This window comes from Talpa occidentalis, unplaced genomic scaffold (genome assembly GCF_014898055.3).
Source record: "Talpa occidentalis isolate TD23 unplaced genomic scaffold, MPIMG_talOcc4v2.1 talOcc4.16, whole genome shotgun sequence".
In the NCBI taxonomy this organism is placed as follows: Eukaryota; Metazoa; Chordata; class Mammalia; order Eulipotyphla; family Talpidae; genus Talpa; species Talpa occidentalis.
The window spans coordinates 2,992,461-3,006,395 of record NW_023601653.1 but is presented as its reverse complement, the minus strand read 5'-3'; the positions used below and the strand labels follow the sequence as shown (position 1 = coordinate 3,006,395).

The 13,935-nt window shown below is 60.9% G+C and overlaps 3 protein-coding genes across 3 annotated transcripts; 1 reads left to right on the top strand and 2 right to left on the bottom strand.

The window, feature by feature from the left end:
* Nucleotides 1–226: 226 nt before the first annotated feature.
* Nucleotides 227–3,140, top strand: SMDT1 (single-pass membrane protein with aspartate rich tail 1). Its single transcript, XM_037513444.2, has 3 exons — nt 227–467; nt 1,671–1,811; nt 2,769–3,140. Exons 1-2 carry the CDS (start codon nt 282–284, stop codon nt 1,806–1,808), a joined length of 324 nt encoding a protein of 107 aa, XP_037369341.1. The 5' UTR covers nt 227–281; the 3' UTR covers nt 1,809–1,811; nt 2,769–3,140.
* A 926-nt stretch (nt 3,141–4,066) lies between these two features.
* Nucleotides 4,067–6,485, bottom strand: NDUFA6 (NADH:ubiquinone oxidoreductase subunit A6). Its single transcript, XM_037513442.2, is given in 4 exon segments — nt 4,067–4,258; nt 4,794–4,909; nt 6,270–6,446; nt 6,449–6,485. Coding segments are annotated over 4 exon segments (462 nt in total). The 3' UTR covers nt 4,067–4,126.
* A 2,197-nt stretch (nt 6,486–8,682) lies between these two features.
* On the bottom strand, nt 8,683–13,311 carry LOC119247197 (cytochrome P450 2D14). Its single transcript, XM_037513445.2, has 9 exons — nt 13,123–13,311; nt 12,328–12,499; nt 11,626–11,778; nt 11,395–11,555; nt 10,922–11,098; nt 10,621–10,762; nt 10,224–10,411; nt 9,655–9,796; nt 8,683–9,570 (listed from the first exon to the last, which is right to left on the bottom strand). Exons 1-9 carry the CDS (start codon nt 13,309–13,311, stop codon nt 9,392–9,394), a joined length of 1,503 nt encoding a protein of 500 aa, XP_037369342.1. The 3' UTR covers nt 8,683–9,391.
* Nucleotides 13,312–13,935: the final 624 nt, after the last annotated feature.

The following is a 13,935-nucleotide window of genomic DNA, read 5'->3' as shown; positions in this document are numbered from 1 at the left end:
CCGCAAGCGCAGGCTGTGCCCGGCGCAGAACCAACGCAGGCACCGCGGCCCCCCCCGACCCGCCCGAGCGGACGGCGCCACCGGCGGCGAGAGCGCAGGCGTCCCTGTGACGTCACCCCGCCGCGTCTGTGACAGAGGCCTTACCCCACCGCTTCAGGAAGTGGGCGCACTGCGCAAGTGCGAGGGCTGGCCCTCTCGTCTGGTCCCGGAAGTCTCGCGAGGCTGGGGCCGGCGTTCTTCCGAGGGCGTCACCCAGGCTGGGCTGGGGGCGGAGCTAGGAGATGGCGTCTGGAGCCGCTCGCTGGCTGGCCTTGGTCCCCGTCCGATCCCGGGTCCGCCGGAGCGGGTCGACCTTGAGGCCAGGAGGCGATGTCTCCGCCGGACAGGGCGGCTCAGGTGGGAGCCTGGTTCCGTCGAGGTCAGTCATCGTTACTCGCAGCGGCGCCATTTTGCCCAAGCCCGTGAAAGTGAGTTTCGGCCTGGAGGTGGGGCGAAGGGGGCCGAGGCCAATCACTGGAGGGCGTGTGTGCGGGTCGCGCTGATTGATAGGAGCAGAGGCCAATCGTCAACTGCCCTAGGCCGGAAGGCCGAATAAGGACAACGTTTTTGCGCTAATGAGCCTATTTTGACAGGTGGGAGGAAAGGGTCGGGTTAGGTCCGAGGGTTGAGCGGGGGCCGTGGAGACAGAACCGGGAGCCAGAGCTGAGAAAGACGGTATTTTGCATTAGCTTGTCACGGGGAGCGGGGTGCTCGAGATGCCCGCAGCCTTCCGTGGAACAGACAAAACTTGGGCGCCTCTGCTCTACCTCAGTGGATGAGGTGAAAGGCCTTTGTGAACAGAGGGTATGTGGGACGGCTTACATTTTTCATGAGTTTTGAGCTAGTATTTCATTCCCGTTGACTTGCCGTCCTCAGAGACGTGCAGGGAATTACTTCCATTACTGTTTTTACAAATGTTAGGCCAGTGTCCAAAGCTAGCAGCCGAACTAGGTTCTGGAATTCAGGTCCCAACACCGAGTGTTCTCACATGCCATCTGTCTCCTGGAGTTTGTGTAAGTAAAATGCAGTTTCTAAATCCAAACAAGCTTCTTTTCGGCTCCAGGACTACGTGAGAGTTACAAAGCAAAACAGAATTTTTTTAAACTAGTCTGGCCTATGTTAGCTCCCATCGACAGCAAAAAAAAAGCAGGGTGCATGTTGAGGAAGAGAAGGCATAGCTGGAAAAAATTTTTGAAACCCCAACTTTGTAGGATAAAAGGAAATGGTGAGATTTTATCAAAATTCCCTTACCTTACACCGTGATCATTTTTCAAAATACAGATGATTTCACTGTTTAATGTGGTAAAAATCAAATTTCTCAGGCACCAGGGAACCTGTTACTTAAAGAACTGTATAGATTATGTCACAGTCCAGCTCTTAGTACTTTCTCACCGTTTATAGGTATCTGCAAGTAATGACCAGGTTGTGCCCTGATTTTAGATGTTGAATCTCTCATACTTTTCTTTCCCATATGCATTTTAATGGCCCTGAATTTTCCCAGGAATTTAAAAATCACTTGGTTATGATGGGTCTGGGGTCCTCAGGAGGGACTGGACTGCCCCTGAAACGGCCAGACCTTCTGTGGTCCTGCCAGAGCTCTGGAGCTCATAGTCCCGCTCTGACCCCTCCAGATGTCCTTTGGCCTTCTCCGTGTGTTCTCCATCGTGATCCCCTTTCTCTATGTCGGGACCCTCATTAGCAAGAATTTTGCTGCTCTACTTGAGGAGCATGACATTTTTGTCCCAGAGGATGACGACGACGATGATTAGCAGGTGAGACTTGCCTTTCCCTTGCATGGACTGAAGCAGGAAGGGGGTGAGGTGTCTGAACTGTGATGTGGCTTGGCCTGGGAGCAGCAGTGTGGACACTGGAGGGAGCAGCACTCACTTGCTGGCTAAAATTTCTGTTTCGCCTTTTCTCTGTTGGATGAGGAAAGCTCTCCTAGTGACTTAAAAATTCACTGGGGTGTCTTCCAACTAGGTCAGATCCCAGCCAGCCTTTCATTTGCCTTTTATGTACCCTCATGCTTTCAACCCACGAATTTTCTCATCACTTTAATATGCTCACACACCCACCACAAATAGCGTCAATTTAGCAGCTCAACATTGAAATTTAGAAGCCGAGGTCCTCACCAGTCAGCTCTGCAGTCTGTACAAAGGCCTGGTTCCCATGCAGCTCCCACCTGCCACCACGCACGCCCCATCTGGCCGCATCTATAGACTTCTGCTGTGCCCGTGATGTGCTCACACCCATGACCCACACCTGGATTGGCTCATTTACCACATTCCCAACCACACCTACTTCCAGAACTCACTATTTCTTGAATTACACACACTACAAGCCCTAAGCAGTGACCCTTTTTTCCTAGTTGGAAGGCTGCTTCTCACTGCTTTCTTAGAAGTCTTCCTTCATTCCGGCATATACAGGAATGAAAATGCTGCTCTACCCCTCACTCACCTCTTGTGACCCTCAGTAGCCAATGTTTAAACACACACAAACTCTGCTAGACCATGAGCTGCTGGCCAGCAGGGAACATATTATACATACCTTGTGCCCCCAACAGTGCTTGGGACGGTCTCTGTTCAGTAAATATGTCTGACTGAGTCATCAAACATACTCGGGCCTGCCTCTCTCCTGCCGTGTTTGCTAGGGCCGCTCTGGAACCCCACTCAGTGTGTGGATCCAGGGCTGCTGTGCTGCCTCACTCATCGGTGTTTCCTTCTTTACAGGGCATGGAGCAGGTGCAGAAAGGGGAAAGCCCTCCCTTGAGAAAACTGGTGATGTTTGCAGCCGCCTTTCCTTTCTTAGCAGCAGAAGGGTCCCAGAAAGCCCCCAACCTGCCAATTCCAGTGAAGGCCCCTGTGTGGTCTGTGACTGTTGTCCAGATTTTTAAGGTCTGGGAGGTTCCCTGAGATGTGCTAAATTATAAATAAATGTAATAATTATTAGCTGTTTGACTGAATGACGGTTCAAGCTTCTCCGTACAAGTAGGCAGTTTCTCGTTCCTGCTGTCCTTTCTCTATCAGCTGAACATCGCAGCCTTTGATTTACAATCTGGGATCTCCAGGCGCCTGTGGATCCACAGTGTAATTATAGGAAACTGGGGCCATTTTCATTATTTACAAAAGCCCAAGAGAAACTGCTTTCCCCCAGTAAAGCTTTGTCGGCTAACTAAGCCTCATGCTTTGCCTTGAGTAACACCACTTAGGTATCACAGGCCAGTCATGAACTTTGTTAGTTTAAAAGTCCAAGAGATGTCATTATTAGGATGATTAACTTGGGTTCTATAGATAAAAAGATAATGATGGAATTGCTGATGCTGAAAAATTTGGGATTCCAAAGGGTGGCCGTATCTTAGATCCTGAAGAACCCCAGTCCCGCATCTAGACTGTCCAGGAAGGAAGAGCAGGGACCACCATCCAGAGTAAACATCTGGTATTTAACCTGTCAACACGTTTTCTCCTGTGGCTGGAACTACGCCCCAGTTTGCAAAAACAGCAGGAATGTTTCCGCTCTCTGTGTGCACTATGCAGCTGGGCCCCTAAGCAAGATGCCTAATTGAGTAAGAAGTTAATCTCCTCTCAGGGACCAGTGCACGCGGAGGGGCCAGGCCTCTGAGCAGCCGTTTTCTCGGAGCCCAGGGAAGAATAGCCCAGATTGTCGGCTTTACTTCTGTCCTCTAGTGTTGCTCTGATCCCTCTCTCACAGCAAGAGCTGGCTAATTTTGGATCGTCTGTGCCGTCACACCAAGCTATCCAATTCTGGAGGCTGTAGAAACACAGCTAAATTAACGAAGTCATCCAGCCTCATACCCAGTGTGGCAGTTTCTGAGCAGATGGCCTCATCTTTCCTGTTTACCGACACGCGAGGCTCTGAGAAAAGAGAATCTAATTTACAGGAAACAGCGCACTTCAGGAAAAGGGAGAGAACAGGTGGTGTGTATACTAAGGCCACACTTGTTCAGGCAAAAAAGAGAGAGACAACAAAGTAGAGCTTCCCGTTGGTTCACCAATAGAATTCTACATGAAGCGAGTTTATTTGTGCTGTAAAATACTGAAACCAACATGCACCTTTCTGCTGAGTGGCTTCATGGGTCATGGCCAACGTAGAACTTGGACAGGAAGTCCTGTGGCCTTGGCGCTTCTGTTTCATGGAAGAACCGCATGACATGTGTCCGCTGCTTCCACACCTTGATCGTTTCCTCTAGCTCCATCTTTCCCTGCACAAGGGAGGGGAGAGGTCTCGGTCAGCGCAGTGGAGGGGAAGGAATGTGGTGCTGAGTGGTCAGGGCTCTGTCCCCTGATCTGGCATGGATTTGTGGAGTAACATGCTCTTCCAGACCAGAGTTTCATCTGGAGAATGAGACAGTTGGACTACATGGTACCTGAGGCCTTTCAAATAGTCTCTAACTCTGTGCCGTACTAGTTCGGAGAGGGGACTTGCGGTCAGCAGGCCCCGTGAACACCAGGGTGAAGTGCCCAGTGATGCTAACGTGGCTGAGCAGAGATCGAATCCGGCCCCGGATTTGATCCCATTTACACAGGACTTGGCCAACTGCCAGTTGTAAGCTGGCAACCAGGTGAAGCAGTGATTTCAGGCGCAAGGCTGCAAGAGTTCCCACTTTCCTCCATGTCTCTTCAGTTTGAAAATGCAAGCCCTGGTGGAGTTTCCCCCTTTAACCAGGTGATTACCTCCCACTGAACTACAGTTGCTGACCCAGCTGCTGCTTTTCAGAGTCAGTCAGGGTCAGTTACCTTAATGACCAGGAGATCCACCACCCGGGGGTCGGTGACGTGGGCGTTCTTCATAAACATTTCCCGGACTTTATCCCGCCCCTGCTTTACAGTGATGTCTAGCTGGAACAGGTGCACTGAAGAGCAAACATGATGCGGAGAAAATGACAAAAAACATGTTTTTTTTTTAAAAGGAATATTCACTGAATGCGTGGGCTCCCCATCATCCCGTTCGCCCTCTGCTGGATCCCGGGGGGCCGTGAAGGAGCACGGGACGTGGCACCTGCTCTCAAGAGCTTGCATTTCATCTGGGGAGACAGAAAGGCTGAGGGAGGCAAATAGGAACAGCCTACGCTTCCACCGGGCGAATTGTTCTTAATGAATACCTAAGTGCCAGGCCCTACGCTAAGCACTTTCTAGACGGATCACCCTCTTCAATAAGGCAGCGCTCTGAAGAAGGTACTAATGTTATCCTCAGTTTACAGATGAGGATACTGAGGCCTGGCCAGATGAAATAACTTGCTTAAGGTCACACAGCTAGTAAGGAGCAGAGTCTGGAGCAAATCCATGGGCCCATCACATTCTACTGCTTCTCACACACAGGGAAGTGGCTGTGCTGAAGGCGGCTGTGAAGCTCCAGCTCCCTTCAAAACACCTTCCCTCTCAGACTAGCAGTCTCGGAGCACACTAAATCAAATCAAAATGGTGGCAGTCCCTGACATTTGTAGGGCCTTGACAGTAAGATGGGATTTGCCCCAACTTTTCTCTCATCCAGAACACGGCAGCGCTGAGGGGGGCCAAGATAAGACAACATGTCTGCACCTGGGCAGCTAAATTCTCATCTTTCAGGTGAACAGGCTAGTTCTCCGATATCTCAGTGAAGGCAGGGGTAGGGGAGCAGGGGCAGGTGGGGGGGCTGAAGGGGGGGCTTCCTGAGGACTCAGGGGCAGGTAAGGAGGGAGCGAGGCTTGGGAGAGCACAGGGGGCGAGGTAAGGCACCTCACGTGCAAGAACTGGATAAAGCACCCTTGACCCACTGGGTGATCTCGGGAAAGTCACTTCTCTGGGAAATGTGTCCTTCTCTGGGCATGTGGGAACCCGATGATCACGCAAGTCCAAGCCACTTGTTCATGGCCCCTAATGGGCGTCCGCGGCCATGGTCAGGGGCTCGGACTGCCGCTGGGCTGCAGACCCGCCACGGCTGGCCCTGCGCCCTGGCCCGGCTCCCGCGGCCGGCACGTCGATGACAGCCCCGGCTCTGCGTCCGGGCCGGGTAAAATACTGGGACAAGCCGGAGCGGGCGAAGGCCCCTAGAAGCGCGGGGCGGGCGCTGGACAAGCTATCTGACCCCGACGCCGCCGTCCGGCCGGGCTCGCCAAGGCGGGGACCCTCCTCCCCGGCGCGGAGCCCCCAGCCCCGGGCTGTGACCTCCGCGGCGCCGCGACAGCCGCGACCTTGGCGGCCGCCTGCGGGGCCCGCGGCGCCGCCGCCTCTCACCAGTGGTCGGCACCTCCCGATACCAGGCGCGGTAGAGCTCGCGCACCCTCCGCTTGGCCTCGCTCATGTCCCGACTGAAGATGGGCTTCACCGAGGTGCTGCCCGCGGCCGCCGCCTGCCGCAGGCCGCTCGCCGCCATCTTGCTCGAGACGCCGGCTCCCGGCCCCACCCCTTCGCGCCCGCGAGCGCGGCCGAGGGGCGGAGGTCCTTTCTCATTGGCTAAAATTGGACGCCACGCCCCCGAGCCCGGCGGGTGGGAGGGAGGAGAGCTGGGGGGCTCTCTGATTGGCTGAAGGGCCTCTGCCGAGGAGGAGCGGGGCCGTGAGAGCCGCGCGTGCTCGTCTGAGGAAACGCGAGCGACGCCGTTGGGCGGCCGTTTCACCGGCGCCGCCAGGGGGCGCTCGCACGCCGGGCGCTCCTCGGGGAGCTCCCGCGGCCTCGCGGGCTCGCGGAGCTTCCACCCGCGTGGCGGCGCCGGCCGGGCCCTCAGCCGCTTCTCCCTGGCGAGTCCCCCCGGGGAAGCGGCGGCGGCGCGGCGTCACGGCCGCATCCTGGCCGTGCCCTTCCTGGGGCTCTTCCCCAGCCGGGGGCGGGTCTCGCCGTCACCCCGTTCCGGACGGGGACCTCGGCACCCCCGACTCTGATCTCTGCGAAAAGCAGCCCCTGGTCTGGCATCGAGGGGCTCCGTGACGGTCCCGAGGTGTCTCCTTCCCGGCCTTCTTCTCCCGAGGCGCCTCCGCTGGCGGGCCCGGCGCTGGAGCACCCCATTCAGCGGGGCCGCCGACCCGGCGCAGGCCCCGCACCTGCCGTGCCGAGCGGCGCCGCTCCCGGGGCTCTGCCGGGCCGCGCGCGGGGCGGGGCGGGGCGCCTTTCCCCTTGGAAGGGTAAAGGTCAGCGGCCCCCTGCCGCGTTCTGAGGCGTCCGCGCCCTTGGGAGCCAGCGGCCTGGGCGCCGCGGCCCCGCCTGTTCCCCGGGGAATCCTCGCGCCCGCGCCCTCACCCCGGATCCGCCTCATGAATGAAAAGAAACTCCCGGGCGACGCCTCAGCGCGGAGCCCGCCCCGCCCCGCTCCGCCCCGCACGCCCGGGAGGGCTCGGGCCCGGGATCCCGTCAGCGGCCTCGGCCGCCGCCGCCGCCCGCCGTCGGGTCCAGGGGCCGGGTTTGCGGCTTCGGTTGCCGCCGCTCCTCGCCGCTGACGCGGGGGCTCCGCGGGCGCCGGGCGTGGGGGCCCGAGCGCCGGGGGGGGCCCCTCTGACCCCCGACCCGGGGCCGCGCGGGCGGGGGCCTCCCCGGGCCGGGCCCCAGGCTCTCGCGCAGCCACGCGGGGTGACTGCCGAGTAGCAGGAGCGGGTGCAGCGTCTCACCGGTCTTCCCCTCCATCCCCGGCTGGCAAGGACGGGGGCGCCTCCTTTGCGCCCCTCCCCGGCGCCCGCCGCGACGCTGCGCAGGGGGCTCCCCGTTCCCGGCGTCGGCGTCGGGAGCTGCGACTTCCTCCGGGTCTGCTCCGGCTCCCGGAGGGCGGGGCGCGCGGGGTCCCCCGGGGAGGCGGCCCCCACGACGACCTTGGCGCTCCGGCCGCTGCCCCGGGAGAGCGGCCTTGCCGGGCATGAACCTCCGTCGAAGTTTTCAGAAGCAGAGCGCGGTGGACGGCAGCCCGGCGCCCTGTCCTGCCGCCGGCCGGGACTGCGCCCGGCCTCCCCGGGCGGGGCTCCGCACCCGCTGTCCGCCGGGATCCAGAGGCCCTGCGTGCGGGGATGCCGCCGAGCGCCACACCAGCCCCGGGCCCCTCACAGTAACCTGCGCGCCCGGGACGCGATGCCTCGGGACTCCTCATGGTCTCTCCCCACCCACCTGGTGGGTCAGGGCTTGGAGTTAAACTTGTCTCTTAACCAGCAGGAAATGTGTGGGCTGTGAAGCTGCCCGAGGCCTCTGCCGCCGGGCAGGGTCCCACGTGGCGCGCAGACCCCTCCTGCCGCCCGCTGCTCCCCTCAGCAGTGTCCTTCGGTCCTTCTGCCTGCTCTGCTCCCCGCTCTGGCTCTGGTGGATTCTCTCACCCTCCCGCGCTTCTGACTGTGCCCAGTGCTTGTGTAAACAAATAAATCTTTTTTAAAAAATGTGCTAATTTACCATTTTTTGTTCTAGGCTGAGATTTTTGGGAGAACTGATATCTCCATATGAATCCTACTAAACCCACTTACTTTTTCCATTAGAAAGTCTCCAAGATTATTCTGTTAGTTTATCTAGATCTGCCTCATTTTAGTTGGAGGTTGTCCTATAACCCTATAGTGTTTTCATAAACGTAAGTCATTTCCAACTCTGCGTTAAAAATGCGGAACATCCCCCCTCATGCTTCATTTATGCCTTCTTGTGATAGGCTCTCTGCAAAAGATAAATAGAAATAGAATTGCTGAAGCAAAGGGATGTGCATTTTAATAGATATTTCCAAATTGCCCTCTCATCAGTGAAAACACTGGTTTCCTTCATCCACTTCAGCATTTAATATTGTCACTTTCAATTTTTTTTTTTTGCCAATTTACGTGGAGAAAATAATAGCTCCTTGATTACTGATGAAATTGAGCTATTTATGTGGTCGCTTACATTTCTTCATATTCTTTGCCCCTCTTTCATTTGTTGTCTTATCGATTCGTAGGAATGCTTTTTAATAGTCCCTGTAGTAATCCTTTGCCACATAGACTGCAAATACCTATTTCTCGTTTGTCTTCACCTTCATGACTTTGTAGTATAGAAATTTAAATATGTGGCATAGGCATTTTGTGTCTCATTTAAGAAGAACTGGCCGTGACTCAGGAAAAAGAAAAGCTGGGACCAGAACAGCACTGCGGGCTGGAACAGGAGGAAGCAGGAGGCCCCGCCTGGGCAAGGGTTCTAGGTGAAGAGGGTTATAATCTAGGAGGTCAGAGCAGAGAGAGCCCAGAGGGTGTTTGGTGAAACAGCCTTACTGGCCACGAGGAACACCCAGCGCCACCGCGGCCCTGCACGCAGGTCTAGAGCCGCGTGACAGAGCGGAGGGCCTGGCAGGCCAGGTCAGGCCAGAGCCACAGGCTGGTTTATTGTACAGCGGGGTTCCCGGCACAGGAGTGGTGGGGGCCGGCTGCACCCCGCTAGCGGGGCACCGCGCACAGCTGATAGGGGGAGGGGGTGACCAGCACGGAATAGACCCCATAGTCACTGGGCGGGGGCTGCCCCGCAGGCACGGAGAAGCTGAAGCGCTGCAGGAGGCAGGTGAAGAAGAGGAAGAGCTCCATGCGGGCCAGCGGCTCCCCGAGGCACGAGCGGCGGCCTGTGGCGGGATGGGGCAGGTGAGCCGAGAGGGGACCCCCCACCTCCCGAGTCCCTCGGCCGGCCGGCCGGGCTCCCCGGGCACCTGCTGAGAAGGGCATGAAGGCCTCCTGCCTCACGAAGCGGCCCTGGGCGTCCAGGAAGTGCTCGGGGTGGAAGCGGTGCGGCCTCTTCCAGATGGTCTCGTCCTTCAGCACCGAGGACAGGTTGGGGAAGAGCGTTGTCCCCTGGGGGAGAGGCCCGGCATGGGTGTGCTCTGGGCTGGGGGAGCCAGATACCCCACCCCACCCCCGCCAAATACCCCGGGCACAGAGCTGCTTCCTGGTCACTACACCTGGCACTCCAGGAAACTTCTGGAAGCTCCATGTCTCCTTGACACAGCTGGTGAGCAGCCTGCCCCCAGAGGCGTCCTTGCCACCTGTCCTGCGTGCCGGGGCTCCCCCACACTGGCAGCTTCAGCTTGTCTCCCCACCCGACCGGGGCTGGGTGTGGACAGGGCAGGCCCCGCCTCTGCTCTCATCCCCACCAGGCTGCACACCGGGTCCACTGGAATTTCTGACTGGGCGGCTCGGGAGCAGTCCAGGTGCCGCCTGGCCACCCGCCAGCAGCCAGCAGGGACAGGAGGTGCAATCGGGGAGGAGAGCGCAGGCCTACCTTGGGGATGAGGAAGCCCTGCACTTCGATGTCTCGGGAAGTCATGTGGGGCACGCCCAGAGGGATGATGTCCCCGAATCGCTGCACCTCGTGGACCACGGCCATGGTGAAGGGCATGCGGGCCTGGTCCGCCATCTCTGGTCGCCGCCCCTGCCCGATCACCTCATCGATCTCCTCTTGGACTCTGCCTGGACAGACAAGCGTCCCCACAGTTGTGAGCACCCGGCACAGGCCCACGCCCACCTCCTCCTGACCCCGGACAGGGGGCTGGGCCCACGGGGACCGGTTAAGCTGTGGGCCTCTGATCAGAACTCCCGGAGGCCGAACCAAGCTGGGGACATAGATGCTCCCACTACCATGCATCACCCCGTTCCCCAGGGCCCCAGGCCAGGCTCACGCTGCACATCGGGGTGCAGGATCATGAGCAGGAGGGCCCAGACCAGTGTGGTCGAGGTGGTCACCATCCCGGCAAAAAACAGATCAGACACCACCATGCGCATGTTCTCCTCATTGAAGCTGCTCTCCGGGTTCCCCTTGGCCTGGATGGTGCAGAGAGGGTGGGCTCAGGGCCTGGGGAAGGAGACCCCAAAATGGCCTCTCACTCTGAACCCAATGCTAGGTGTCTGACCACGGAGTCAGGTGTCACACAGGCCCCGCCTCCCGTGGTCTCACCTCCTGGGCCACAACCCACGCCTCACCTTCTCCACCTGGTCCAGGAAGGTGTCGGTCAGGTCTCGGGGCGGCTGGTCTGGGTCCCGGCTCAGCCTGTGCTCAGCAATCAGCTCATCCAGGATGCTCATGAAGCCCTTCTGCCCTGCGAACAGCTTGGCAGCCAGCCCCGGGATGCGCAGGAGCACTGGGATCGCGTTCAGCACCTGTGGGGCCAGAGATGGGGCATCTGCTGCTTCCAGCTGCACCATGAGCCCCGCTGCCTCCAGGTCACCCACCGTCCACCTGTTCCCCCCAAGTGCCCTTCTTGACCCTCTTTCCTGGCCCGGAGCTGCCAGCAGGACAGACCTAAACTCTGAATGGTTCCCGCTTCCATCAGGCAGCCGCGGGCCCAAACCCCCCTCTCCTCTGCATAAATCCTCCCCGCGCACACGCGGTTGCATTCGGGGTTCTTGGCCGCGGAGAGCACCCCCTCCCAGCCTCGGGGCTCCTCCTCCCGCACCTCGCGAAGCAAATTGCTGTCTTCCTTCAGGGACTGCTCCATCAGGCCCAGCAGTCTGCTGAGGCGAGAGTCGTCGTACTGGAAGCGGCGCCCGAAGATGAGCGAGGTGATCACGTTGCCCACCGCTTTATCCAGGAGCGAGCCGGGGCTGAAGGGGCGCCCTGGGGGGGCAGTGAGGTCAGGGGGGGCCTCCTCCCGCGCCCGGCCCCCCGCGCCGCCCCCGGCTCTCACCCGCCTGCTCGGCGATGGCGGCGCAGAGGCAGGTGGCCTCCTCGGTCACCCACTGCTCCAGGGACTTCTTGCCCAGGCCGAAGTCGCGCAGGGTGGACACGGAGAAGCGCCGCTGCTCCCGCCAGGGGTGCCCATAGCGCGCCAGGACCACCCCTGGGGCGGGGAGGGGCGGGGCTGAGCGTTGGCCCCGCCCCCGCCCCCCGCCCCTCGCTGGGCCCCGCCCCGCCCCCCGCCTCTTCCCTTTACACACCCTTTGGACGGGCCGAGCCTGGCGGGCTCCCAGTTGGCCGTCTCCGGTCCCGCCCCCTCGCGCAGCCCCGCCCCTTTCCGTCCAGGCCCCGCCCACACCCGCCAGCCGCCCGCACCCTCTCCCGTTCCACGCCTGCGCGGGGCTTGCCGGGCACCCCGCTCGCTCCCGCTCCCGCCTGTGGGCTGGGCTTGGCCCGCTGTGGGTTCTCCCCCGGGACCCTTTTCGCTCTGGAGGCGCTGTCCGCCCTCTGCTCCCCATGTCCAGCTGCTCTACCTGCAGCCTGAACCCGAGCGGCAGGACAGGACCCCGCGCGCCCTAGGCCCGCCCAGCGCGCCGGAGCCTCCCGCCCCCGCGGGCCCTTCACACCCACCCACGCGCCCCCGGGACTGTCCACCACCCGCTCCGCTGGGATCTGCGTGTCGTGGGCCCCTGCGGCGCCCTCCTCGGCTTGCCTTGGGCGCGCGGCCCGAAGCCCAGGTGCTCGTAGGTGGGGCTCGACGGACGGTCGGAGGAGCCCTCTCCGCGGTCCACCAGCGCCTCTCGCACGGCCGCGAATCCGTTGACGACCACCACGGGCGTCCAGCCCAGCTGCAGGCTGAACACGTCGCCGAAGCGGCCCCGAAGCTGCAGCCGAGGGTCGTGGGGTCAGGCAGGCCTGAGCCCGCCTGCTCTAGTCCCGGTCTCCTCGTCCCGGGGCTCCCCGGTTTGCCTAGACAGGGGGTGCGTGGGCTGCATCTGAACCCCAAGCCTGGGATCGCATCCCGCGTGGTGCATCCCTCCTCCAGCTGGGGCTGGTCACCGGCGCGCACCGGCTGCAGGCCAGGGTCGGCGAGCGGGGCCTGCGCCCATGTTACAGGTGAAGCAAGCGAGGGCCGCAGGATGAGCAGCGAGGAGCAAGAACCCCCCGGGCGCACAGTCTGAACCCGTCACGGCACTTCTCTCCCCTGCCGTCACAGGTGCTGAAGCGGGGCGTCCTCTCCCCATTCTCTTGTCCTCGCCCCCGACAGAGTCCAAGAGACCCGACTCACACCACGCCAGCCTGGCCAGCTGGGGAGTCCACCCCACGCCGGCCTTTGCCCTCTCTGACCTTCCTTGGAAAACTGCGCGTGTCCTTGAGCCCTCACCAGGGCCCGCCCCCCGGGGCCTCGGCCTCTGCCGCCCCTGTGGGCCCAGTCCTTGTCCAGCCCGCGGCCTCTCCCCACCCGGGCCTGCCCCTCGTGAGGCCCCAGGACGCGCCCCCTCCTCACCCGGCTCATGGAGTACGGCACGTTATTGAAGTCGAGCTGCAGCAGGTTGCCCAGCCCCGGCACAGGCGTGGGGCCTGGCGGGTAGCGGCTGGCCCAGCGAGCTCGCCGGTGCATGAGGTCCACGAGGAGCAGGAACACGGCCACGGCCACGGCCAGGAGCCCCAGCGTGTCCCCGGTCAGCAGCGCCATGGCTCCTCGGGGCTCACCGGGCTCCTCCGGGCACCGCTGGCCTGTCTCCACCCAGGCACCCAGACCAGGACAGGCAGGCCCTGCCACCACCCCACCTGGCCACAGCCTTGCCCTCTTTATAAAGGGAGCTGAGACTGACCTTTGCCCTGTACCCTGAAGCAAGGGTGGGGGTGACTGGGCAGCCAGAGGATCAAAAGGGGCAGGAGGGGAGAGGGTGTCCCACAGTCCCGCCCTCCTGCCAACCCGGGAGCTGACAGCTGGGGTGGCGGACAGGAAGGACCTCCACCCCCGACCCACCTCGCTCCCCTGGGCTGCGTGTCTGAGGACGAAGGCGGCGTGCTGAGACCTGTGCCGGCCACCTCTCCGGCCCCAGAACGCGCCCTCCCTGCTCAGGTCCCCTGCCTCCCCGAGGGCCCACCTGGCACGTCCCCGGCACCTGCCTGAGTATACAGGGCCCTGGCCCGGGTGAGGGGAGCGGACTCCGGGTCTGAGCGTCTCCACCTGTCCCCTTGTCCGCACACTGCACGCCGAGAGCACAGACACGCTCGTCTCACACTCACCGTCTCCAGACACCACCCGCGCGCCACCGTGGGGACTCACACACCCACACACACACACCCGCCC